General features: G+C 41.1%; 2 protein-coding genes across 3 annotated transcripts; one reads left to right on the forward strand and one right to left on the reverse strand.

The window, feature by feature from the left end:
* The first annotated feature begins 541 nt into the window (after positions 1–541).
* On the forward strand, positions 542–14,406 carry sgsm3 (small G protein signaling modulator 3). Its single transcript, XM_023396276.2, has 21 exons — positions 542–750; positions 4,972–5,062; positions 5,345–5,430; positions 5,789–5,852; positions 6,307–6,518; positions 6,734–6,841; positions 7,338–7,481; positions 7,678–7,873; positions 8,055–8,200; positions 8,501–8,734; positions 8,901–9,083; positions 9,339–9,494; positions 9,617–9,671; positions 9,787–9,836; positions 9,943–10,095; positions 10,206–10,276; positions 10,550–10,598; positions 10,839–10,924; positions 11,118–11,240; positions 11,548–11,608; positions 12,250–14,406. The coding sequence occupies exons 2-21, from the start codon at positions 5,056–5,058 to the stop codon at positions 12,331–12,333; spliced, it is 2,268 nt and encodes a 755-aa protein (XP_023252044.1). The 5' UTR covers positions 542–750; positions 4,972–5,055; the 3' UTR covers positions 12,334–14,406.
* Positions 14,026–22,258, reverse strand: gtpbp1 (GTP binding protein 1). 2 transcript variants are annotated; one of them, XM_023396278.2, is made up of 14 exons: positions 21,817–22,258; positions 20,192–20,303; positions 19,828–20,008; positions 19,211–19,394; positions 18,376–18,540; positions 17,923–18,046; positions 17,699–17,813; positions 17,280–17,424; positions 17,010–17,192; positions 16,673–16,808; positions 16,357–16,535; positions 15,737–15,898; positions 15,376–15,426; positions 14,026–15,156 (listed from the first exon to the last, which is right to left on the reverse strand). In XM_023396278.2, the coding sequence occupies exons 1-14, from the start codon at positions 22,009–22,011 to the stop codon at positions 15,040–15,042; spliced, it is 2,049 nt and encodes a 682-aa protein (XP_023252046.1). In that variant the 5' UTR covers positions 22,012–22,258; the 3' UTR covers positions 14,026–15,039. The 2 variants fall into 2 exon arrangements, with proteins under 2 accessions (XP_023252046.1, XP_023252047.1); XM_023396279.2 differs by lacking the exon at positions 15,376–15,426 and having other exon boundaries at positions 21,817–22,257.
* Positions 22,259–22,615: the final 357 nt, after the last annotated feature.

A 22,615-nucleotide genomic window follows, 5' to 3' on the forward strand; every position in this document is an offset into this window, starting at 1 on the left:
TTTGTCATTATATTCAAAAACCTTTCCTGTTTGATTTAGTAATGTTATTTAGTATGGGTAGTTTACCTATACAAACGTATACTTTTAATGGCCTACCAACAGATACTAATAGGCTAATTATATACGTTTTAATCTTATTAGAGCATGAACCTTTATAATAAAAACCTTTCCATCAAATGCTGAAGATCAGGAGAACAAAGTGTCACAGCTTACCTGTAGTTTTTTTCCTCTTACTGGCAGTTTATTAGGGACAACCCTTTTTAAAAAAAATAATTACCCAGAATGTTAAACATACAAGCATCAACATAAACATCAACAAACATCAGCATGGGCTCAGACTTCCACGATCACGTGTTGCCGATTGCATTTCACTTCATGATTTGTAGGCCACGTTTTTGAATCGTGACTTGTTGACGTATGTGCTGGAGTGAACGAGGAAAGAGACGAGAAAAATGAATGAGTGGAACAAATACACGTCGTGTGCCTACGTCATCTATTCCCCTGCGGAAGGATATGTTCGCTGAGAAGTGTAGTTCCGGGATGTGGAACTACTTCTCAGGATGGCAAGGGAAAACGTCGAAGGGCGTAAGAATACGACGGAGGTATACGTCGCTAGCAGGTGCACAACGCAGGGAAATCACAAATACGGGAGGAATGATGCCATAGCATATGGTGTTTTCCCGTTTCAAACAGCAGAAGACACGTCCGCCAGAAACTGTAACCTTGTGCTTTCCCTATAATAATGTCACGGTAAGTCATGCGAGCAGGCCGTTGTACAATGTTGTATGTAAGTGTTAGCTAAAAGCTAAAGGTAGCATTTATGGCTAACAGCTGACAACTCAGTGAATACATTACACTGATCTCTGAGACGGATGTTAGGAGTTTTACTCATTCCTAGGCGTAGCTTATGGTCATACTGCACGTTTTATTTAGTAACATTTGTAAATAAATTCATATGCAGTCGAGCAAATTGAAAAATTAGGTGTTGCTCATTGTACAGTCTTTTTTTCTTTTTCTTTTTTTACCGCACCTGACGTCAGCTGAGGTTTGACGAAACATTAATTTAGCTAAATTGAACATTATATTTTCTACAGGAAATCGGTGACACCGTGTAAAGACAGTTACATACAAGTATGCAGAATACTTCAATAACGCTCAAAGTGATATTTTGCTTCATCATGCGTGCGTACAATGACAATACCGTGCACAACATCAGTTTTAATGCACACCATCTGGGTGCACTGACTGTTTTAACGGTGACACCTTCAAAGTGGATGAATGCTGCAATTTATATATATAAAAAATATCATTGTGTTACACCCTAACATCCTGCTATATTGTGTGCTCTCTAACCACTAATTAACCAAATCCAGTTGAGTCACTTGTTGCTCTATGTGACCGAATGTCTTATGGCTTGTTGTGAATAAAGCTTTAGTGCTGTGGACAGCTCAGTTTTACAAGAGATCTGTAAGTTGTATATAAGCTCCTTTCCCCTGTAGACTGGTGTTTATACCTCCTAAAACTCCCTGGAAAGCAGGGGATTTTGAGGGGTTTTCCCAATATCTTCTTATTTCCTTGCTCTTTATGAAGTGATTTTCCTGTTCACTGCAGTGGCACATGTCTTTATTTGTAAACCAAGCTGTGAATGGATAGATGTGACATGTGGCTGTGTGTGTGAATGAGAGAGTGACAGATATATACAGTCTGCCAAACAGAACTAGAGACTGTCTGTCATTATTCGGCCTAAGTTAAATTGGCAGGGCAAGAAGCAGTAACTCTCCGATATTCATGGCTGTGTAGGTGGATGCGAGTTTGATAAGAGGGGAAACTGACTCACAGTTGTTGTGGTAACTGTGAAGAACAACTGTGGGAGGGGTTTGGGAAATGGAGGGGCTGTCAGTTGGGTAAGTTGACAGGGCAACACAAACTGTATTATTAATAATATATAATGAGAACTTTCTTTACTTTGTACTATGCACAAACACACTTTTTGTCTGTAGAGGGTCTAAGGGCAGAGGGCGTTGTAATGCTGTACAGGTTGTTGAGCCCCTTGAGGCTTATTTGTGATTTGTGATGTGGGGTTAGGTAAAGAAAATTTGACCTGAGTGGAGAGCAGGATGTTACTCTTTGCTTTTCTTGCAGCAGGGTGTTGACCAGTGTGAGCAAACATAGGTGAGCACAGCCACACCTCAACAATGGAAAAGATCTTCCTGTGTTCAGAATAAGATGGAAAGACTCCCTGTCATAGGCCCATCCAAGTCTTCTGTTTAGTCACCAGACATGATTTAGTTTCTTCATGGTGTTTCTGGGAGTTTCATCCTTGGCAGTACATCATTACAACAAGATTGTAGTCAAAGATTGTGTTTTGATGAAGCTTGTAACAGTAACTGAAATGAATTAAGTTTTTTTTTTTTTTTTTTTTAACAATATAGAAGATCTTACTGTGCCACATCAATGCCTTTCATTGCCTGTGAGTTGTCGACATAGCACTATTGTGATAATGTATATTTTTTTAATTAATGTGAAAATGTACACATTTTTACAATTTTTAAAAAAAATCAGTAAACACTTTCTCTATTTCATTTTTTAAAATGAAATTTAACTATCAGAATATATATTGATATTGTCATAAAATGTCAAAGACCTTGATAGTGGAGTATTTTTTATATGCGTATGTATGGTAAAAAATACACACATATTTAATGAGTTATTATTCTTGACATAATATAAAGTTGTTGATGGGAGATCCTATTTACTCTGCAACTAACTTCAGCCGCAGGGTTAGGGTTAACTTCTTGCCATCGAATTTTTAACTATAATTCTTTGTTGTAAGGAACATATCGTACTTTGACTCGGGGAAATAAAATGTTCACGATCACAATTTCACAGAGGTCATGGTGATGTTCTCAGTTTATACCAATAGCTGAAAATCCATATACAACCAGTTTACTACTGTATCACAAAGACAAAACAGCACATCCTAATATTTGACAAACTGAGGAAATGACTTAAACTTGATTAGTAACCTAATCATTTCACGTCTAACTTTGGGCGTCCTTTGCAGTTAGATTGTCAGCGTGTGCAACAGTTTGCGCGGGGTGGGGGGTCCGTCATGTTGGTTTTCTTGGCAGGTGATTAAACTGTTTGTGTTCTTGTAAGGGAGTAGCTTCAAAATCCCAGTTCTCCCCTGAGCTTCACACAGCTAGCCTGAAAGTACTTGGCCATCCTCCAAACTTCAAATTGATTTCTCATCTCTCTTAAGTCCTAAATCCCTCTTCAGATGCCGCAAGTCTGCTGCTGGAATGAATCATTTTGGCAGAGTGTTTGCATGCTGGTGAGCCTATTTTGGTTATGGCTGTTATGCTGTTGTGTCTGCCTGTGTGTGTGTGTGTGTGTGTGTGTGTGTGTGTGTGTGTGTGTGGTGTGTGTGTGTGTGGATTAGCAGCTTACATTCCAAATGCTGTCCCCTCTCACTGCTATACTGTCCATTTTCCTCTACAAAGTGCCCACTCATCTGTTTCACATGTGTTTTCATTGTAATGCTTTGGAGTTTGAGATGGATTGGGAGAAACTGAGAACCTTTGCTGGAATCTACCAAGATGTTACTGCCATGGGTCCATCGTTGTAGAAGTCTTTTTAATATGAATGTGACAGCAAGATGTTGTTATGTTATTAACATCCTCTCTCTCTCTCTCTCTCTCTCTCTCTCTCTCTCTCTCTCTCTCTGTCTCTGTCTCCCTCTCCCTCTCTCTGTGTGAATTCAAAATGTATTTGGGCAGCAATATGTTTTGTTGTGGGTATTTTTTGGATCTGCTTTCTTTGGATCTGGCTTACCGATTTCATGTGTTTATATGCAGCACATATTGTTCATAGCTGTACAACTCTGTAGTCATCCAAGAGTGCATCCTGTAAGCCAATAGCCTGATTAGAAATTGTGTCGATTTGTTTATTGTCAGTTAGGTTGAAGAGCTCTGTGGGTGTCATGCCAACTGAATGTTTGCAGACAGAAGAAAACTGAGAGAAAAGATAAACATGTCGCTGCAGTTAGACTGACATGAGATAAACTTCCCTATGAGACGTAACCATAGCCAGAATTCTTAGGGCCCTGGATGGCTGTGCAGAGAAGAGATCATGGTCATTGCCTCAACAGTTTTCACTTCATTGTTTACTTGGTTATGGTTGGAATGAATTGCTTGGTATTGTCTTAACTCATAGGAATTGTAAAGAGACATTTTGCCATGGGTTTGTCTTACATTAAAACTAGCCTTTAAAGGAGATGAAATATAGGTTTTAGCGTACAGGAAAAGACATCTGTATATTACAGTCATATTCAAGAGTTTACCAAGTGGTGATGTGCAAGCATTCCCAACAAAAACATGACATTAAATCCGCAGAGAAAAAGTTGTTCACTAAATTTTGCCCAAGCACTTTCACTATGTAAAAATAGAGCGTGAACAGACTCGCATACAACATTAAGAGAGATAATCAGCCTCTGGTAAATGAAGCAGTCATATGGCCAGACGAGACACAAGAATCTCTATGTCTCTCTCTCTCTCTCTCTCTCTCTCTCTCTCTCTCTCTCTCTCTCTCTCTCTCTCTCTCTCTGTCTCTGTCTCTGTATATCTTCTTCTCTCCCTTACTGTAATTATGTAGAACCTCTTGGTGTCTCCCTTCATTCATGAAGAAGTGAACATTGGTATTACAGAATTATTGGACCTAAGTCTGGACTCTTCATTGTTAAGGTATTTGCATTGTTTTTTTGTTGTTTTCTTAAGAGTGGCTGTGGTGTGTAGGGTATTGGTAGGCAGGTTTAAAGATCTTAATTTCTCAGAGTGACATTGGCTTTTCTCACATTCACACATACACACACATGGAGCAAACTCACTGGAGGGACACTTGGAGTTTAGTGTCTCTGAGATTGAGACAGGAATGAAACCACCAACCTTTACTCTTCCTCTGTGCTTTCTACAGAGCGCGTACCATCTGCTGACCTTCCTTCTCCAGAGTGACTGCGGTCTCTGTGTATAGAAGCCATTCACTCTTACTACCAACAAAATGTCAGGTATGGATTTGCCTTTTTTCAACGTAAATGCTAAAAGCTCTCAGTTTGAAAAGGATTGCTCTGTAAATTTGTCTCGGGTCACCAGCAAATGCACACTAACCTTGGACTGCAGACATAACACCAATCTTTAATATTTGATTTATTATTTTAGGGTTATTACTCTGTACTTTGGCTGTATTTTAATAACTAATTTGTGGTTTTATCCAGCTTTGTTATTCTCAAAATTCCCTTGTGGGGTCTGTCATATTTGCTTTTCAATACATTACTCTCTCTCTGTTTTAGGCACCTACACACCAGCCCCTGGTGGGCCATTCTCTGCTCTCACCCCGAGCATGTGGCCTCAGGACATTTTGGCAAAGTACCATCAAGTGAGGATGCGACTTCATACGTTGTTTATGTGCAAATCTTCATTTATCATGTCTTTTGTTTTGATGACAATAAATGGAGATTGAAAAGAATATGAGAATTTTGGAACAAGAAATAGAAGCTCATAAAAAACATGGCGACTCTTAATAACAAAACAGCAGAAAAATAAGACCCATCTGCATAGTGTGACAGAGTATAAAAACAAATGCCTTAGGAACTCTGTTCTCATGTGATACTGATATCTTGTCTGTTTTGCTAACTGGCATTTAAGATTCTTAGAAAAGCTGCTGTGTCCATCCTCAGCAGCACCTAGATGTGGACTAATGAAATGAATGTTATTTGGGTTTTTTTTCTCTACAGAAAGACTCCTCAGAACAGCCTGAACCACAATATGATGAGTTTGGCTTCAGAATGGACACTGAAGGTAATGTGTTCACTCACATGTACATACATAAATTTTCTTCCAAAATGATAAACTTCCTCAATCGAGTGCATGTGATCTCTGAGTAACACTGTAACTAACTGAGTTTCTCTTTCACTGTTTCTCTGCTGATCCAATATTTTGTCCAGCAGCAGTATATTTTCTGCATTCAGCTGATTGAGGAAATATTTTATGAATACTTATACGTAATAATTTAGCAGTGTATGTATCTCCCATCAAAGAGTTTGAGATTGTCCTACTGACTTCCTTTCCTCGTGTTTTTCCCTTTGTCTCTATCATGCTTGGTTACATACAGTTCTACTTGCTGTCATTTACCAATATTGCAGCCTCCTCGATTCAAAAGGTCACATGGTGCTTAGCTATGTTAGCATTATAATTACAAAGAAGCCAAACACCTATACATACCAACTTCTGATCCACTTCTCTTGTCACTCAGACGGTGTGGAGCCCAGGTCCTGGCTGGGCAGCGAAGGTTCGCCCCAGCGTGAAGACCCCCAGCAGCGATTGCGTTGGCAAGCCCACCTGGAGTTCACCCACAACCACACAGTGGGTGACCTGACCTGGGAGCTCATTGATCCTGTCCTTCCACGCTCTGAGCGTCTGCGTTCACTGGTGCTAGGGGGCATACCTCACAGCATGAGGCCACAGGTAAGTAGACTTGCACGGTAGTGATGAACTATTTGTGGAACTGACTAGAAGTGGTACACCTTGGGCTAAAATACTTTATGATATAATATTCATATTTACATTACCTACTCACTTATAGCCACTAGAGAGCTACAGTTGCCTTTGAGTGTTTACATCTTTTAGTTATTTAGTACACAAAACCAGCTTTATAGTTTGAAAGGTGTTCTGTCTGCTAGCTTTGGATGCGTCTGTCTGGAGCACTGCAGAAGAAGAGGACTTCTGAGATCTCCTACAGAGAAATCATCAAGAACAGCTCCAATGAGGACTCCACCACAGCGAAACAGGTAAAATCCCTAGCTACATGTACATGTGTAAACAAAACACATTCCCATTGTGGTCATCCTACCCAGGACTGAAGCATTGTGCTTCTTAAAGACATCTCTAAATAGTATGGAAAACTACTTAAATGGCATCAAAGAATCAGGAATCTTCACTGGCATGTTTATGTATTACACACTTTTGTAATTGATTCCATAAATCCTGTACAGCCCTAAAACACGTGAATGAAGCAGCTGTTAATCTACTGCAGATCTGTATAGGTATGCACATGATGTCACAGTGCATTGAAGATGGCTCTGTCACATGAAACGGTACACATTTGCCATGGTGCATTCTCATGGAAGAATAACACAAGAGCTACTGTGCAATCATCTGCACAGTCAGATTTAGTAGGTGATCAAGTCTAAGTTTGTTTTGCCAGTCAGTCAGTTAATGGTCTTTGTAGTTATGATGTTTTTGATTGGTTTTTTTTTTTTGTTGTTTTTAACTTCTGTCCCTCAGATAGAGAAGGACCTGTTACGGACGATGCCAACCAATGCTTGTTTCAGTAGTTTGACCAGTGTTGGAGTGCCAAGGCTGAGGCGGGTACTGAGAGGCCTAGCCTGGCTCTACCCAGACATTGGGTACTGTCAGGGTACTGGCATGGTGAGAACACCTACTGTACATACAGAACCTAATGTCACCATTGGGGGAAAAAAACAACACTACACCAGCTATCTTACTAAACAGAGATAAATAGACACACACCTTTTTTAAATTCTATTTACTTATGGTCTTTCTTGTGGCTTTCTTCTTACTTTTTCCATCTTCGCTGCTCCCTTTTCACTGTCTCTTTCCCCAGGTGGTTTCCTGTCTGCTGCTCTTTCTTGAGGAGGAGGATGTACTATGGATGATGTGTGCCCTAATCGAAGACCTCCTTCCTCCATCCTACTTCTCCTCCACTCTGCTGGGCGTCCAAACAGACCAGAGGGTTCTCCGCCAGCTCATTGTTCAGTACCTGCCAGCCCTCGACCGCCTTCTGCAGGAGCATGACATAGGTAAAGATGGGTATTAGGAAAGATGTGAAAGTGTGGTGCATGGGGTCAGAGAGGCAAAATGTGAGATGGAAATGACAAATTGTGGTAGACTAATATGAAACTAAGACTAACTGCTGTGTAGACTGATTATAAACAGTCTATAGCATACGGTATGTAACCCCCTCCTCCTTTACACATCCAGAGCTGTCGCTGATCACACTCCATTGGTTCCTGACATCATTTGCCAGTGTGGTGGACATCCGTCTGCTCCTGAGGATCTGGGATCTCCTCTTCTACCAAGGATCATTGGTGCTCTTCCAGGTCACACTGGGCATGCTCAAGATCAAGGTATTTGCACTATACCACCTCTTCCCTGATATAGTTAATATTTCAGTGTGCTGAGATGCTGCAGAGTTAGTTTATTTTATAGTTTCAATCACTTAATAACTTGTTTGGTTTTTCTTGCATGGAAGTTCATGATGATGGTTTCATTTGTTTCAGCACAGTACAGCAATTAGTACCAACAGTTGTTTTACACTACTGCAGCTAGAAATCTCATGGCAGCTATTCACAACTATGCCTACTATAGACGAAAAACTGCATATGTTGAGTATTAATCTTTGTGAAATTTACTCCCCCATTCCTCAGGAGGAGGAGCTTGTATCATCAGAGAACTCTGCTTCCATTTTTAATACTCTGTCGGACTTGCCAAGCCAGCTGAGAGATGGGCCTGCAGTTCTTGGGGAAGCTATGAGGCTAGCAGGGACGCTGTCCCAGGAAAGTCTGGAGGCCCACCGACACAAGCACCTGGCTTATATCCTAAATGAACAGGCTCAGCTCAACAATGGAAACAACACAGCACTCAGCACAAATCTCAACAAGGTCAGTTGTAGTTTTTGCAAATGGTGGTAAAACATAAAATAGTACAAACAAGTTGTATCTAGCTGTGCTAATAACACGTCACACAGATTAGAAGGTGTACGTGCCCATTCTTTTTATTAAAGCTAGTAAAAAACAAATAACTTATTTTGTGTTTGTGTATGATCAGGTGGTGAGGAGACAGTCTCTGCGCAGGAAGTCCACCTTGAGTTCCCTGCTGTTTGGGGAGGATGAGGCAGAGGCTCTGAAGTCCAAGAACATTAAGCAGACAGAGCTGGTGGCTGCCCTGCGAGAGGCCATAGCCCGCACTGCAGAACACTTCCACTGTTTGGACCCAAGTCACTCCAGTACTGTGAGTTGACACACTGCAGCACAAGAACAGTGAGCTTTATGTCCTGTTGTGGACTGTGAATCAACCAAAATAAGAAAAGCATTAAGAGCGGCATTCCTCCATTTCCTGGCATGCCAGGCTAAATGGTTTAGTCCTAAATATAATATTTTAATACCATCAAATCCTAGCTATTTTTATAGATACCTATTATTAAATCAACATTTGCATCAATTTTGACTTCATTTTGACCTGCGTTCTCCCATCTTGTCTCTTAAGGACCTGACTCCTGACTACTCCATGGAGAGCCACCAGCGAGATCATGAAAATTTCCTTGTTGTATCCCGCAACCGACGGAGACGGGCAAAGGCTTTGCTGGACTTTGAGCGACACGATGACGATGAACTTGGCTTCCGAAAGAATGACATCATCACTGTGAGTCACGACTTGCGCACAGACACAAACAAAACACGACTTGTTGTTTCCAGTCATGTACACTATTCAGAACCCCTCATCTCCAGTTCTTATCCTGCTGTGTTTTTATCTTTCTCCCGCAGATCATCTCACAGAAGGATGAACACTGCTGGGTAGGAGAACTTAATGGCCTCAGAGGTGTGTGCACTTCTCTTACAGTATAACACCCACTGTTACCATCTGACTATTGGAGTTTTATTTACTCTGTGTCTAGCAGCTTATTTGACAAATTTTCTGTGGCTCTTCATAACAGGCTGGTTTCCAGCAAAGTTTGTGGAGATCCTAGACGAAAGAAGCAAAGAGGTAAGGAAACAGTTAATTTGCAGCTTGTACTTGATTTGCCCAGAAGATGTTTGTTACAGTGTTCAGTCCATGTGATGTTTTGTGGTTTTAATCTTTGTTTCCACAGTACTCGTTAGCAGGTGATGACGCTGTGACAGAGGCAGTGACAGACCTGGCCAGGGGCACACTGTGTCCAGCCCTAAAGGCCATCTTTCAGCACGGTCTCAAGAAACCGTCTATACTGGGAGGGCCCTGTCACCCTTGGTTATTCATAGAAGAGGTAGGAGAGTCTCTCTTTTTTTTTTTTTTTTAAATTCCACATTGAATCACATTGCCCACTGTTGTATAAATTTCAGTTTAATCATCTTTTGTCTTCTGGTTTTCTCTCAGGCAGCCAGTAGAGAGGTGGAGAGGGACTTCAATTCTGTCTACTCAAGGCTGGTGCTGTGTAAAACCTACAGGTACAACACAAACACTCACATTTAGGATAGGTGTGAAAGATTGTAATCTGTTAAAGCAAAATTACATAAAAAATAAATATCACATGATTTGAAGACTAGGGCATCCAAACTCTTCCAGGTCTGATCAGGGATGTACTTGACTTTGATTTGCAACAGGATGGGGAAACGAGCTGAGATACTGTCTGTTAAGAACATAAATAGGGAACTGACCCTTGTCTGCATGCACAGTGTGACATTATAAAATAACAACTCATTGTCTGTGGTATTTACTAGGTTGGATGAAGATGGGAAAGTACTAACACCAGAGGAGCTGCTGTACAGAGTGAGTAATCAATATTTAAAGAAACTGCAAGTTAGTTTTATCTAGCTCAATGTAAAGGTAAATATTAAGTTGAATATTTTTGTTATTTATTTTTTATGAACATGAAAAACTCGTCCCAGTATGTTTGTTTTAAGGTAGTGTCTGTCTGGTGAGGATGAGCCTCTGTAAAGTCTGTAAACTCAGCATGAAAAAATGAAGGTTAGTAGGAAGTGCATGAGCGCCCTCTGTCGACTCTTCCAGGCGGTGCAGTCAGTCAACATGAGCCACGACTCGGCGCATGCTCAGATGGATGTCAAGTTTAGGTCTCTTGTCTGCGTCGGCCTCAAGTGAGTTTTCCAGACCCGCACACGCACACACACACACACACACACACACACACACACACGCACACACAGAACTGATCTCATCATTGTCCCTCAGAACACAGTGTCAGATGGTACAGGCTTAAAATGTGCAAATCTACAAATGATGAATAACATGCACACCCGCATGGTTCTTAACATGTGTCTGTTCCTCCAGTGAGCAGGTGCTGCACTTATGGATGGAGGTGTTGTGTTCCAGCATGGCTGTTGTAGAGAAATGGTATCATCCCTGGTCTTTCCTTCGTAGTCCTGGATGGGTACAGATCAAGTGTGAGCTCAGGTAAGAACTACGTAACTATAAAACTGCAGTCTCTCTTGATTCTAGCTGTCTCAGATTTGGAGAACAAGAACAACCATATGAGAGATGATGAAATAGGATGAGGTGCTTAGAGTCTCACTACTGAATTCCTGACTTAAGCTGGCAATGTGAAACGTATTGTGTCTTCTCCACCCATTATTTTCCACATTTACCACACGTTATTGAGTAGTTTGAAAATATCAGTGAATCTCTAAAAAGGGCTTTAAGAGCAAGACACGTGATCTGACCTATGAAAGAAATAATGACCAGTCTGTTATTGTCTCCTCAGGGTGCTATCAAAGTTTGCCTTCAGTCTCTCCCAGGATTGCGAGCTACCTGACAAGAAAGAGGTGAGCAAAACATGGATGGATATCTTTATATAGAGCAGTAGTAGGCAGGTATTATTATTCAAGGACAACTTATTATTCAGCGGAGAAAAACTTAATGACTTTATGCTGTTTCAGAAATCCACTAGTCTGAAAGCGGAAGTTATGGATGTGCTGGTTCAGCATCACCTCTTTAGTTGGGATCTCTAGGTAACATGTCATGAATGAGACTGTAGATGCTATAGCCTAGTCATTAGTTATACTAGTTTATTAAGCTGCTGATTTAAGATACCCTATCAAACAAGTCATCTCTCCAGTGTCTGTCCTCACCATTCATCAGATCATCTCCTGTCAGTGAATACAGCCTGTCCTTTTCTATGCTTGTGGAGCCATTCAACAAAGTGATAGATGCGCTGGTGTCAGTAGTTATCAGAGGGGAAAAAACCATTAGTGCACAACTCTCTGTGTTGGATATTGAAATCACCTCTGGCCAGACCCCAGTCAGTGATGTCAGCAAGATTTCTTTTACTTAAGCTGTCAAATACAAAATGCTTTCCTCTAAAATTGCTGATTGGTGTTTGGTAAGAGGTCCAGTTTAATGGAGTTGCCCTCTGTGGTGTCATGTTTGTCTTTAAGTAAAAGCTTTCCACATTTCTCTTTTCCAGGAAAAGGAGCAGAGACCATTGAAAGAGGGAGTGCAGGACATGTTGGTGAAACATCACCTCTTCAGCTGGGACATTGACGGCTAGACACACAACAAAAACACAGCTGAATCCCACCCCGTCCTATGCGTCTTGTGTATAGTTGATGTCTTTTCACTTGTTTCTTACAGACTGTCAATCATATATTAGACGCTACAGTTAGTGACTACTTCACAGACCCTATCTGTCACATCACCTTTTCAGCGTTACACAATGGTGACAGCCTAATGATGATGACTCTGCAACCCTTACGGCACCATAAAGGTCAACTGGTTTGTAAGAGGTGAAGCGTGTGTGCATAAAGGTGCATACTTTTATTTTTATTCAGACCCACTATAGGAGGTTTCACTTCTTATTTAAAACTATATGAAGTTATACAAGTAAAACACTCTTCTAGTACAGAATAGTCTGTACACACTGGACTGGAACACTTGAGTATTTGTTAAGTACTGACTACACTGGCTGTTCAGCTTTTTATAGCTGATTTTGTGCTTTGTGCAGGAGTGAGGCATGTAGTGCATTCTCTTTCACTGGTTGTGTGTCTATGTTAAATGCAGCATCAAGTGATCACTAACACTGGGCCTTTTAACATGGTCCTAAATTCCACATTACGCTGTAAATTCTCAAAATTAAGACCAAAACGGAACATTCTTAAACATTGAGCTGTAGAGTTATAACTTATTTTTGAGAGGAATGCTGCTTACCTCATTATCACGAATTCCCAAAAATATTTCATCAAATACTAATGTTGCACACGCCAAGAAAAGCCTTTTCAAATTATGATACCAGACTATGGGTGTGTGTGCTACCTTATCAGTGGTAGTGTGTAGTCTGCACTTGTATGACATAGTGTAAATGAAGCAGATTAATACTTTTTGTGTTACAATCTACTTTAAATGTTACATAAATATAAATAATATATATATAGAGAATTTGTAATGTTTTTGTGTATAAAGTAAACACATCTGTCATTTGTAACTACATGTATCCTTGCAAGCTAAAGCAACTCAACACAGGACTAAACCATTACCACCTTTCAGTTTCCAACTTTAAACTGCACATACTTCAGCAAACTGGGATTTCTGTTACTAATTCAAACTGTGGACCATGCTTGACAATGCTAGACTGCAAGTGTGGCCTTTGAAAGGTTGATGTTAAGAGAACTGAATTATTTTGTGATAAAACGGCAAACTAAAGTTTATGTTCACTTGTTGCATTTTTAGCTGGTCAGTTTTGGGGTACTTACTGAATACAGTAGGAACAATGTTGTTGTATTGGTTGTAATTCTTGGCAAGCTAATTGGATCTTGCAGGTGTAAAGCTTGAAACTGTCATATCATGTCATTTTTTTTTACTTTTCATTGTTTTCTGTAACTTTCCCATGTGCAGAAAACACAATTGGTTTAGTTTCTGGTTTTACATGATTGTAGCTATTGTAGCCTGTGTGAATCACAATATACTGATCAGCACTCAAAATACAGAAGAATATTCTGCTGTCTGGTGTTTACTCACAGAAAATCCAGCCAACAGTTCCCACTGTGCTCCTGTAACATTTAGACTACAATATTTCCTAGCCTTACTGTACAGACAAGGAGTGACAGTATATTTGAGAAAAAGAACATGAGAAATATTGAAAAGCTACCCCTTCTGCTAAAATATTTTTTCACACCAACAGATTTTTTTAAGAAGAAAACTCAACTCAGAAACTTGAGGTGATGCACACATGGAAAAAGAAGCACTGTTGAAAAGTTCAGTAAAGCCTGTTTATTAATGGTCAGTTTTTTAGCGGCAAAGTGTGTTTTTTTTGTTTGTGTTTTTAAATGTCACAATGTGTTAACAGCAACAGGCCTTAACGCATGGGGTACCAGACAAGTTACAAGTAGCACTGCAAGTACTGCATGTCTTTCAAATCATGAGCAACTGCTGGAGTGACAAGATCATGTGCTGTATTTGTTTGTACTATCACTATTGGTATAAGGTGTGTAGATGGAGGACTGACAGTGGAAGCATGACAGATACTACTGAATCTAAAAGCGCAGATGAGAGTAGGTGGAAAGATCCAAGACCATCCAAAAGTCAACGTTCTGCATGTATGCCAAATAAATAACTGACAATTATAAAATGTAACAGCTTATATTTTCCATATATCTAGAATTTGAAATCACTATGTGGCCTCTGCTACATTCATTTGTGATTTGCATACATTTTGTACAATGGCATCTTTCCAATCATAGCACAACTAACAGCTAATTTACATATGCAGTATAAATAGTACATTAACTGTTTTTCATTGCAAATACACAGGGAATGCATGGGGGAGTTTCACTTATAGCTGCTCATATTGGTACTGGACCCTTATTTTGGGTTTAGCCTCCCTCCCCACCACTGACACTCAGTCAGTGTACTGAATTGTAGATTTCATAGACACATGTTTAAAGATGGATAAAATTAAATAAATCATCATCCTGAGTGAGGCTAACTTCAGAAACCACACTGCTTTCCGTTACCCAAACCATTCAAAAGAGGAAAGGCAGCTGACATTAAAATGCATGAAGGGTGTATGCCTTTTTGTTTAGGACATAACCCTTTGTGTTCCCTTTTTAAAAACAATAGGACCTGGTGTAAAAAGGCAAGTAGTAATAAGACTGAGGAGAGTGTCTTTCTCCAAACATCAGTTTCCTTTGTGGTTTGTGGAATGAAGACACTTGGTGGAGTGATCGCAGAGAGGGAGGTTTGCCAGGGAGGAGAGGGCAGTTCAGCAGCCTCCTATCCCCGATGAGGAGGGAGCTGCTGTGGAGTTGGTGCTGCTGTTCTGGCCTTTTCCTTTGTGCCTCTGGCCACCCCTTCTCCTCCCACCTCCTCCAGACTTTGGCTACAAAGGAGAGACAACAGAAACATTTGATAAGGCCAAACTCATGTACACTTGACGTTTTTAAATCAATACTTAATTTAGTAACGTCAGGCAGCATGTTTTTGTTTTTTTAAAAGGGACTGCCAGGCTATGAACTCCACCATCTTGCTTTGTACAACACAATCTCCACTATTCAGGTTCTCCACTGTTCTCTGTTCATTTTGAATTAACCCATTTTACCTTGTTCTCTTTATTGCCCTCCTTTATCTGAGGGTCTTCCTCTCCCTCTCCCTTTGGAAGCCAGCCACGCAAGCAAAGGAGAGGGGGAGAGTGTAAAGGAGTGATGTGGCGTGACAAAATTAAGAGTTTGGGATGAAATAAATCAAGCAGGATTATAATGGGTGGTGGAAGAGATGGTGCACAGAAAAAAAAAAAAACAAAGAGGGGAGGACACAGAGGAGTTAATAAGTTACAAAACAACAGCAGTGTAAGGGCAAGTGACAATAAGAGAAGGAAATGCATCGAGAAACAGACTAATAGAATAAACAGCACCTCACTGTATTTTTATAGTATAATACGCTTTTATTGACTCGTCACTCACTGGTTGTGTCGTGTTCGGTCCTGCCGACTGTGCTATCGTTGCTACATCATCACCAGCTGCCATGGTGCCGTCCTCTTTTCGGAGTGGTGCCTTTTTTGTAGACTGCATTTTGATTTGTGGAGGTTTGGAATTTGATGGCAAATTATTGGTGGACTGCAGCAGCTGAAAAGAATTTGAGTCGATATGTGAGCCTCAGAGAGGTGAAGAAATCAGCCATCAGCTAGAACACTTCCTATCACAGTCTGAATCCCTATCTGGATGGAATATGTTCCACAAGGGAATAGATGAAGTAATTATTAACAACGCGTATCCAGCATTTTCTATTAATATAACTTAATAGTATGTAATAGTATGTGAAATTGATATTCCTGATGAATATTAATTTTCCTTCCCACTATTCTGTTACGCTGTGGGAATTGGTTGCCATCATTATAGATTTCCTTTAATAGAAATTACAGGTATTATCCTGGAAATTGTTCCATCAAATTAGAGCTTTACGGCTGAGCACAAAAGACAGAAAAAAAAAAAAAAAATCACATCTTTGAATATACTGTGCCACATCATAGTAGCATCATATCCAAGTGTAAAAACTTTCATCATCTTCCAGAAGGCTTTGCTACCTTAGTGATGGTCCCCACAGCCTTGGTGCGTCCCTCTCTGAACACCAGCCTCTGGTCACAGTGCAGGTACTCCGGGGTCTTGATGAAACGAAAGTGGACTGAAGCCTTGTCCCCTGTCCGTAAGCAGTCTCTGTTCATGGACAAGATGGTGGCTGTCTGCCTTATGCTGCCACAGTGGACTGAGTGGTGATCAGAAAGAAGAAGAGCAAAAGAGACAACAGGAAAAATGAGTTTATGCATATTGAGAAGGCAACAATGAGTCACCACCCCACCAAGTCACCCACAACACGTGCCTTTATGTGTCGCCGTTACTCACCCATGGCCTGGTATCTTGGGGATATCGTAGTTGGATGATGCAGCACCAGGATCTCAGCCTCAAACTCCCAAGTAGCCTGTGGGCTCAACCTTGGGGACACCATCACCATGCCTTTCCTTATGGACGAACGCTTGATCTGTACAAAGAATCAGGAGGTAGAGGCGACAGAAGAAGACAGTACTGTTACATTCCACACTGTTGTACAATCATTTCTCTAGATCATTTCAAGGCTGCTGCTGAAACTAGATTAGATGTGACAATGCTGTTAACACAGAACCCTGCAAAACTGAGAATAGGCTCTAACATGATAAACCTATGCATATGTTTCCCTTCCTACCTTTTTAAGAGCAAATGAGGCAGTCTGGCCACCTCTAACCTCCTTCACAGGCATTCTCTTGCGGTGGATCGATTTGACGGCAATAGGGATGAAACTGCCCAGTGGGTCCGGCCCCAGCAGCATGGTATCATTCAGACGTATGAGTCCACGTAAAGTAGTTCCTGATACTACCGTTCCCACTCCCTGAGATATAAACAGAGCGCAGCATTTGGTAGATGTACACACAGTAAAATGCATTTAGTGTGAAGAGCTTGTCGGTGGTCAGTGTACCGGCACAGAGTAGGTGTCGTCTATCTGAAACTCTGCGGGCTGGTCGTCACGGTAGGAGGTCCTGGAGGAGAGCAGGTTGAGAAACATCTTGAGCAGGTCCATGTTCTCTCCAGTCACATTGGATATCTGGAAGATAGGGCACATCCTGGGGGGAGACACGCACACACACACACACACACACAGATTACAATGGTGCATTTTCGCTTTTATTCTAAATCTGGCTGGGACAGACTTAGAGACTTATAAATTCTTTATTGTCATTGGATATAAATACACAACACAATTATGTTTGGTAGCAATCCTCATAGCAGCATAGATTTGAATAAAGAATAAAACCATTGAAATATGTAAAAATTTTATAAAATATGCATATAAACATCAATCTATCACTATAAATGATCGATATTGCACCGTTATACCTCTCTGAACTGAAGTTCGAAGCCGTGACTATGACGTCGTCCTTGTTCTGTACCAGAACAGGGATCTTCCTACAGCCGGGGGACTTCAGTAACCTCTGGAGCAGCTTCAATGTCTCTGTTAGGGGGAAAGCAAAACCACAAAAATTACAGGACAAAGCCTGATAGGGAGTGCGACACATTAGGTTTTTAACTGCAAACACAAGCGGCGACTCCAGGGGACTGACCTTGTAGGATGTTGGCTGGACACATGTCTATCTTGGTTACCACTACAAAGACAGGCACATTCAGAGCTAAGGCCAGGCCCAGGTGCTCTTTGGTCATCCCTACGATACCTGCATTACTGCCCACCTGGAGAGGGAGGGAGTGAGGGAATTATTATTTCTATACTTTAATGAAAGAAACATCTTTTTACATTGTGGACACTGTGTATAGGCTTCATTCCACATTTGGTAAGTATTAAAGCAGGTTAGGTTTTATCCAAAGTTTAAATGTATTAAAATTAAATGTATAAAATATATATAGATATACACAGAAAGAAACTGAAAAAAGTACATTCAGACAGACTTTTTCTTTTATTATATGGCACTACTTCATGATATTTATAGGGCTAACGAAAAATTCCTATTGCCCGCCCCCACCCACCCACCAACAAAAACCCCCATCTCCCCCTTTCTGACCATGAGCATGCAGAAGTCAGGCAGGTGTCCAGTCATCCCAAACACGGTGGTCTTGAGGTATTTCTCATGGCCGGCCAGGTCTATGAAGGTAATGACCTTTGAGGACTTCTCGCAGATTTTGGTCCAGTCCAGGCTTCCTCCATGACTATCTGGTTTGTTCACCACCTAGGCACGGGCAGAGGAGGGGGTCACCATTATATTCACAGCATTCAAACGGTCTCCACCTCCAAGTGTTGAATGGTACTTGTGCACTTGTACATCAAAAGCAAGTTGTTATTTACCAATTCTTTCTTGGTTTTTGCCAGTTTGTTGGGGAGGCTGCCAAGCACTATAAAAGCTGTTATCCATACCCAGTGCTGGGGGAAAGCCCCTGAGCGAGAGCACCTGAGCTCTAATTTATAGAGCCTGTCAGCCTGCGCCGAAGATGGACAGTGACCAATAATAACTAAAATGTTAGGACACCAGTGTTCATAAAGCACTCATACAAAAGAGCATTTTAAAACCACACTCTTTGTTTTACTTTTGAGAGATCTTTATGTTTATTACACACAAAATGCTAAGGAGTAACAGAAGAACAAAAGACAGTGTTGCTATTGCATGCTACACACATTAGGTGGTGCAGTACAATCACTAGTCTTTACTCCTTCACCTCTTGGAGGCCTCTCTAGTTAATATCTATATTTCATTCAGAATGTTAATGCACCTCATTGTACATCGTAGAAACCACAGTTTTTATTCTTTTACAACGACAATTCTTTTAGTTGACCCAAAAAGAATTTTCTTTGTCAAAGTAGACAAGTAGACCTCTCTGCTCTGCCCCCTCTCTACCCCTCACCTGTCCCTCCTGGTCAAACCCCAGGATATCGTTGCCCACACTGCTGGTCCTGCCACTCTCCATCTCGTGCTTGTGCCTGAAGAGCTTCTGGCGGGCAAAGCCCCTGCCATTGTCCAGCTCTCCATGCGTTAACACTCCCAATAGAGTACTCTTACCAGCATCCACGTTACCCACCACTGCAACCCTGAGGGATACAGGAGTACCAAAATATCACTTAAACTGTACTAGCAAAACATAAATTCCTCTCTTGTTAAAGAAAATGTAATCAGTGTAGTAATAAATGTTGGCAATCCATCAACATAGTGGAAAATTATCTGGATGTCAAACAATGACCAAAACTAGCCTTCATTATTTACTTATAACACAATGTTATCTTTATTCTTTAAAAATGAACAACAATGAGGTTTGTTCAAAATTAATTCTATGTATTTTTTATCTGAAAATCCCTGACCAAGAGGGAAGACATAATAGGTGCACTGCTGAAAAATTGGTGGAGAGACTTGAGAAGAACAGCTGAACCGGTAAATGAACAGGAACTACCGCCATACCTGTGGGTATTATGCGTGGAATCTAATACTCGACCGTAACCATGAACCCTCTATATTCTGATCTCTCACCTGACCTCCAGGAAGTCCAGCTCACCCACACGCCTGCGGATCAGATAGTCACGCACCAATCCAGCAGTCTCATTGCGCTCTCGTAGTGGGATAAGGTCAGCGTCCAGTTGCTCACACATAGAGCAAACCGTGGCCACTGAGGCCTCCATATCTTTCTCATCCAGACCCCAGTCACCACCATCTACAACAGAGGAGAACAACAGGTAAGAACATAATTTCATTCATTCATTCGTTGTATAAAACTTAGTGGAAAAGTTTCATATACACTATTATAACTTTGTAATCTTTCAAAAAAGGAAGAGAAAAAGAAAGGAGATGATGAATAGTTTGTTAACAACAAGTGCACTGTCTATGTGTCTCTCACCTGAGCCCATCCCAACCACATAGATGGTCTCGCCACATCCCTCTTCCATCCTGTCCCGTAGCTGGCGTAGTAATGAGTCATACTGCTCTCCATTTGGGCTAACAAGTGCCAGCTATTGGGTTCCAGGGAAAGAGAGAAGGAGGGAAAAAACAGAAGGAACAATGACCACTGATGTTGTTATAACTCTGGCTGGATGGTTGTTTTAGGACTGACGCATAATCAAAGACAATCCTTTATCTAAGGAGTTTAAAAGTTGGGGGCGATTGCATCAGGTGTGGTTGCATTTAAGAAAGGCAGCGGCTGGATTTTAAAGTATGAATCACTCTGGACATTTTTGTTTCAGTTGAGTCTAGAGGGAATGGCGAGTTTAAAAGCTGTTCTCCACACACGAACACAGCTGTCTCTCTTCCCATGAAACTCCTCAAGGTTACATGTGAGCACAAAACTACCATCTCTACTCATGGACCTAAAAAGCTTGTTTATTACAACCAGTACCACAGTAAAACTGCACCTCTCTCATTACTGAATTAAGCACAACTGTGAAAGCAATTTATGGTGTGTTTTTAGAAATCAACTAAATAATTAATGATTCTTTTTGTACTAGGACCGGCTAATGGAACAAATGTGCCTTCCTGTTGTGGAAGTGTGGTTTCATTTTTTTTCTAACAGTCAAGCCAGTAGATCGTGGTTAAAATGTATGCATTTAGAGGTAAATTGATGGCACTGCAGACGCAAATAATGGTTTACTATCATTACACCAAAAGGCACATAGTGTAATGTCATATGAATAGTATCAACAGAAGTCAATAAAAGATTATTGACAAAGTTACTACAGAGCATGTCAGGATGACACAACCTGATGAAACTGACAGGAGCCAAAGGTTAACAGGGAACTGCCTGATGCAAGCGTGGGACATTTAATACCACTGTCATGTGCAATTTGACCCTTCCAAACACAAACCTGATTGCTGTCACTCTTATACCCACACAGGTTCAGGTTTACAACATGTAAAAACTCAAACTCATTTGATTAGTCGGAGTATTTCATAGCTACTTGTAGTAAATCAACAGAGGACTGCAGCCTGCTGCTGTGTTTACTCATAGTTATTGCGCTCAGGCAGCGGGAAAACCCCACCTCACTATGTTGTTTTGCTGAATTTCATCAGCCGGTGTGTTTTTGTATCGTGGGTTGACTCACCATGTCAACTTGTTGTTTTGGATTGTTTGACAACAGAGTCGTTCGTATAGGTTTCTTAGTTGTAGTTGCTTTGGACAGTAACAGCAGCTTCAGAGATGGTTAGCTCCAGACATGCTGTGGTAACATATGGTGCAATGTGCTCTGACTGATGAAGGCAACTAATGTAAACGTCAGGTTAAGCTAGCGTTAGCCACAACGAGCTATTTTACTTAACGTCAGCAAAAGGAATTTCCTGAGTCCACACAACCAGTCATGCATAATGATTTGGTACTAAGGTTCTCAGCAGCAACACTGTGGAACAGCAGACGATGTTTGGTAATTACATAGGTACTGCAAGAAGCACATAATTTGTTTCATTCATTCATTCCCAGCCGCAGCTAGCTAACATTAGCTTCGCTGCGCTGCTCTATTCATGGCCTAGCTTTACCTTGCTAGTAAAGTCAACCCCACGGTCCTCGGGCTCGCCATTGATCATGTCCGCGTCCTCGAAGCACTCGTCCCCGGCGTCATCCCCGAGTCCTCCCCGGTCCGGAGCAAATATACTCGCGGGGACTAAAGCATCAGCCAGCGGTACGGAGCCCGGGCTTGCACCTGGCTCATGCGCCGCTGCTATTGATGCCATTTCTATGCCAGCCTTGCAGTAATAAATTTCAAGCTGTCTCAATTATTGTGATGACGGTTGGCAACCAAACACACACGGTAGTCAGTACAACGCAAGCTCCACACTCCAACGTTAATCTGCCAGCATTTACTAGACTACAGATTAATTAGCGCCAAGTCAAACAGTATCAATCAGCGAACATTACATTAACGCGCTGCTAATTTATGTGCCGTCAGTTTGCATTCAAGCCATTTAAAAATAAAATTGCCACCGCCTCATTCATACTTATGAGGAAGGTGTGTGTAAGCGTGTGTACACGCCCTTTTAATTTCTGTTCACCAATAGTGTTTCAGTCACTGTGAAAATATTAACAGTGGACCAATGGCAGTGAGGGGGTCGTTCATATGATTACAACGTGGCCCGTCCCTCACAGGTCAACAGGCCTGCTAATGTTTGTGTAGAGATGTAATCACTGGTTAACTACAGTTGACGCAATCGTAATAAAAAACAATGTAAGGTCCTTTTATGGCTATTCATTATGTTTCCTATATTCATTTAAATCACTTTTTTCCTGTTAATGTAACAAATATTAGTCCATGAAATAATAATTACATAATTCATTAAT

The sequence above is a fragment of the Seriola lalandi genome, unplaced genomic scaffold, assembly GCF_002814215.2.
Source record: "Seriola lalandi dorsalis isolate HSWRI2012SDOR001 ecotype SW California unplaced genomic scaffold, Sedor1 jcf7180002054975, whole genome shotgun sequence".
Classification (NCBI taxonomy): domain Eukaryota; kingdom Metazoa; phylum Chordata; class Actinopteri; order Carangiformes; family Carangidae; genus Seriola; species Seriola lalandi.

Coding starts and splice junctions, on each gene's coding strand:
- sgsm3 (XM_023396276.2), top strand. Junction 7,482..7,677: donor ACTGTCAGGGTACTGGCATG/GTGAGAACACCT, acceptor CTCTTTCCCCAG/GTGGTTTCCTGTCTGCTGCT. Junction 9,495..9,616: donor GAAAGAATGACATCATCACT/GTGAGTCACGAC, acceptor TTTCTCCCGCAG/ATCATCTCACAGAAGGATGA.
- gtpbp1 (XM_023396278.2), bottom strand. CDS start 22,011: ATGGCATCAATAGCAGCGGCGCATGAGCCAGGTGCAAGCCCGGGCTCC. Junction 18,047..18,375: donor CTGACTTCTGCATGCTCATG/GTCAGAAAGGGG, acceptor CTCCCTCTCCAG/GTGGGCAGTAATGCAGGTAT. Junction 17,193..17,279: donor ACGACACCTACTCTGTGCCG/GTACACTGACCA, acceptor TTTATATCTCAG/GGAGTGGGAACGGTAGTATC.